The sequence below is a fragment of the Benincasa hispida genome, chromosome 10 (genome assembly GCF_027475165.1).
Source record: "Benincasa hispida cultivar pf3 chromosome 10, pf3_genome.v1.1, whole genome shotgun sequence".
NCBI classification, from domain to species: Eukaryota; Viridiplantae; Streptophyta; class Magnoliopsida; order Cucurbitales; family Cucurbitaceae; genus Benincasa; species Benincasa hispida.
Genome location: NC_143487.1, coordinates 51,851,599 through 51,856,250, shown reverse-complemented (window position 1 = coordinate 51,856,250; position 4,652 = coordinate 51,851,599). Strand labels below are relative to the sequence as shown.

Here is a 4,652-nt window from a genome sequence, read left to right as displayed (position 1 = left end):
CTTCCTCATATTTCAAAATTTTCAACGTGGGACAAGAATAGGACGGTGATTCTTTAATGACTTTTACATTTTAACTCTCACCCACCGGCCACTAAACACACATTTAATCCCATCATTTATTTTTCTTAATCATGTGTAGATGAAAATTAGTTGGTTGTTAAATTGATTTTTGTTTCTAATTTTAAAATTATTACTATTTAGTAATTATATTAAAATATAATTTTATATTAGATTAGATTTTTGGGCTAACCTAACGAGCCGATCCAAATACAACTCAAACGAACTAACTATGGGTCGGTCCAACTAAAAGAAAGATAGATCCATATTCAATCTAATTTATGTAAGGGCTTGGATTGGTCAATTGTTGACCTTGGACTAAATTGGACTTAGATCGATGTTTCGACTTTGGACATGATGATGAGATTGAAGTAAAGTCTATTTCTTTGCCACAAAGGAAAAAAACATTACTAAAATAAAGTAGCATGAATTCATTCTAAACCTTAACTAACAAGTGCATCCACACACATGAGCCATTACTATAATAATAATAATAATAATAATAATAAAACAAGGATAACAACAAAATCATAATGAGGATAAGGTAAGAAGAGGAGTGGTGGAGAGAGAAGTGTGGATAATGTTTGAGAGTTGAGAGTTAGAGAAGAAGAACAGTAGGAAGACCAAAGGCAACAAGAATGGCTATGGATATGGCTATGGCTATGGCTATGGCTAGCTCTAACAACATCTTCCCATTTTCGCCCTATCGACTCGTTAGATCATCGCCACCATATACAAGTAAAACTAAATCATCCAACATTTCTTTAGCTGCTGCTGCTGCTGCAAGATCTTTGCTGCCCAAAAGATGCCAGAAGTGTGGAGGTAAAGGGGCCATTGATTGTCCTGGATGTAAGGTTATTGTATTACTCATCCCCTTTCTAACCCTTTAATCTTCAATTTCAAATCCAGAAAAAAAAATGTGAATGGTGATCGGATTTGATGATAAAATAGAACGTTGTTCGTCGTGGATCTTGAAAAAAATTAAACGATTTGGTTGATTGAATTTGGTATGATATACTTATGAGATGATGATGAGATTGATATTCCCGACTTTCCTCTTTAAAGATATTGATTTGAGTTATTGAATTCAACAACCTCATAGCTAGCATGTTTTCGACAAAGAGTGGAGTTGTGAAGTTTGGAGATTTGTGAATTCTTGAGCATATAGTATAAGGAATCGGGCATAGTATTGTATTGGTATTTTTCAGTAGAGGGGTCCACAAATTTCTTAGGCCAAACAAGGATAGAAGTTTGTTATGAGAAACTAGAAAGAGATTCTTTAACAAAAAAAGAATTTAGTTAAGATGTTGGATACCTATATTTATTTTTGACTACTCATATAATGTGATTGATTTTCAGGGGACAGGAAAGAACAAGAAAAACGGAAATATTTTCGAGCGTTGGAAGTAAGCACGCTCGCACTCTATATATTTTTTAACTTCAACTCAAGCTAGCTAATTGAATTCATCCATTCATTTCCTTAATTTTTTTTAATTTTTTTAATTAATTTATTTATTTTTTAATTTTAGATGTTTCGACTGTCAAGGATTTGGATTGAAGAGTTGTCCTGAATGTGGAAAAGGAGGACTCACCCCCGAACAAAGAGGAGAAAGATAATGTTTATATGATGATATGTTTGGGAGTGATTCTAAAATGATTATAATCATTTTTGTCATTTTTTAAAAACATTATAAAACATGTTTTTAATTATTTAAAACCAATTTGGATGAAATGAAAATTACTTTTAGAAGTGTAAAATTAAATATTAAATTAATTTTAAGTGATTAAATACATGTTTCAAACCGATTTTGAACCTGACAAAAATACTTTTAATAATTTCAAAATCACTCTCAGATATGCATAGAACTCCCAAATCCTTTATATATATATGAACTTTGAATTCTTCTTTTCCTAATGCAATGATGTATTTATATCTCATAAGTTTTCTAATTTTAAGGTTTTGTTATATTTTTGTATATTAAATGTATTTGATTTTTTTTCCATTTAGAATTGACAAAAAGAATTTAAGCTAGTGAGAATATTCCAAACACAACTTGATTACTAACATTAAGTATAGTGAAACTAGAGATTTTATTCAAAATCTGTCAGTGAGCTAAAATAACTTTCTTGAATTTCAATATTTGATCCCATTGAAACTAGTAGATATTTTAGCCAAATCAAGCTTATTTGAAATTTTGAAATAAAAAATATATAATAACAAGACAAAACTTTGAAAATCTTAAATTTGCTAATTCAGCTATTGATTTTTTTTTAAAAAAAGAAATTAGAAGTATAGTAAAAAAAAATTCTTAAATCTTATTGTCATTTTTTATTACTCCAATTTTATCTTTTTTTGGTGTATCAAAATGTATATCAGCCATATATTTGATATACTTTATGTTTGTTGCATCAGGAAAAGGATATATCATATATTGAAAATTTGTAATGAATAGTAAATTTAAGGATAATATTTATAGATATAGCAACTTTTTAAAGTGATTGCATATACAACAAAATTTGACTGGTCAACTTTATAAGTTTTTTTTTTGAACTATCATGATATTGAAAATTTGACCGGTCAACTTTATAATTTTTTTAAAAAAATTTATAGATAGGTAGAAGTACGTTAATGTTACCAACTAAACTTTGTGTGATTTATTAGTTTGTTAGTGAAAAATAAAAGTTGATTTAGTTAGAAAGACATATTAATTTTCTATTTATTTTCTAAAATATTTTTTTAAAGTTAAAGTGGACTCAGGATTGTTTTTTGTTTTTTCTTTTTTTTAGTGTAGTCATTTTTTTCAACAAAATATATAAAAATAAATTTACCTAAAATTTGATTTTTAATGAAACTTTTCGTTAAATGCCATTGAAAAATATCCGGTAATCCATATGACGATCATATCATATAAAAATGTAAATTAAGAAAGATTGGTTAAAAATATTATTTTGTCCCTCATACTTTGAATCGGTTCAATTTTAATTCTTATACTTACAATTGTCCAATTTTAATGTGCATAACTTTAATGAATCTTAAATTTAGTTCTTCAATATTAATTTTTTATCGAAATTCATTAAATAATAACAATAATTTTTATGTAAAAAAAAAATAATAGGTGAATATGTTATGATAATAAAAAAACAAAAGGATTTTAAAATATCAACAATAAACTAGCCATTAAAACTAAATTTTTAAGATTTATTAAATATAGGGATTAAAGTTCAACCATTAAAAGTAACAAAAATTGAACAATAGGGCCATATTTTAACAAACTACAAAAGCTTTTTTTTAACATTTTTAATAATAATAATAATAATAATAATTAGCTTTAACCGTTTTCAGTGTTGATGAACTAATTATTAAATCATGTTTTTCTACTAAAAAAAAAGTTGATTTGGAAAATCTAACAAATTGGATCTTTTCAAATTAGTTTTTCAAATAAATTGAGTAGATTTGCTTACTAACTATATATACTCCCATCTCCACGTTGTTGAAATATGATTCGTAGCCGATTCTCAATTTATAATATTAATTTGTTGCTCTATTATCTTATTATAATTCAAGTGAATTATTTTTTTCAACTTATTTACAAATATAGCAAAATATTACTATCTAACTTATTGTCCATCCCTATTGATGTGTTTTATTATGCGATGTAATGAATAGTATGTGATACCTTATAAATGCATAGTTTTATCTAATTAGACTTAAGTATAAATCTCACTAGATTCTTGGTAAGTCCAGGGTCGAACTATGAGATTGTGTTATATTGATGCGAAGACTACGATTGTTTCGATCTTGATGGGAATTGTTGTTAAATATGCGATGAGTTGTTATACCTATTCTATCACTTATGCAAGTCAATAGTGATGGATGTGATGAGGGTCACAATTGTAAGTAAAACCACCTAAGTGGAGGGATGTAGACTCCTAATGAATAAAATAAGATTGGGAGAAATATTCACTAATCCTTCCTAAGCAAATGCATAAACCATGCGTTCAAGCAAATCATTCATAATCATATGCTACACTTATCAGTACGTTTAGCTATAATGTCCGATTTATAGGATGCATGCGATGAGTCTTTAATGCAAAAGATATCTCTTTATTTCTCAAGATAATCTCTTATTGTTTTATGAGATTTAAATCTTTTATTTTTTCAAACATAGATTCATTCTATTTAGAGTAATCTCTAAACTTGATCAAAATAGGTCATGAAGCATACATAGAACAAGTTGAACGGACAATAGGTCATGAAGCATACATAGAACAAGTTGAACGGACAATTATACCTTACTTAGTTCATGTTAGTTACAATTTTCTCAACCCATTTAGAAATTAGTTGTTCATAAATGAAGATGAAGAGATGGATCAGTAAACTATGGATGCATTCATATTGATAAAAAAAAGTTTTTCAATGTTTTACACAATATAAACCACAACGATAGTAGAGAAAAAAAGATAAAGATAGAAAATCAAGTCGTGAAGTGCAATTTCTTGCTCTTTCTAGCTCTGTAAATGACTACTTTACAAAGATTGTAAGTTTTCTTTTTGTTTCAAGAAGAAATCTTGAGCTTTCACTCAAGATTTCACGA

The 4,652-nt window shown here is 27.5% G+C and overlaps 1 protein-coding gene across 1 annotated transcript; it reads left to right on the top strand.

Annotated features, from left to right (window-relative positions):
* The first annotated feature begins 479 nt into the window (after positions 1 to 479).
* On the top strand, positions 480 to 1,815 carry LOC120088499 (SSUH2-like protein). Its single transcript, XM_039045848.2, has 3 exons — positions 480 to 911; positions 1,417 to 1,463; positions 1,587 to 1,815. Exons 1-3 carry the CDS (start codon positions 696 to 698, stop codon positions 1,672 to 1,674), a joined length of 351 nt encoding a protein of 116 aa, XP_038901776.1. The 5' UTR covers positions 480 to 695; the 3' UTR covers positions 1,675 to 1,815.
* Positions 1,816 to 4,652: the final 2,837 nt, after the last annotated feature.

Coding starts and splice junctions, on each gene's coding strand:
- LOC120088499 (XM_039045848.2), top strand. CDS start 696: ATGGCTATGGATATGGCTATGGCTATGGCTATGGCTAGCTCTAACAAC. Junction 912..1,416: donor TTGATTGTCCTGGATGTAAG/GTTATTGTATTA, acceptor ATTGATTTTCAG/GGGACAGGAAAGAACAAGAA. Junction 1,464..1,586: donor AATATTTTCGAGCGTTGGAA/GTAAGCACGCTC, acceptor TTTTAATTTTAG/ATGTTTCGACTGTCAAGGAT.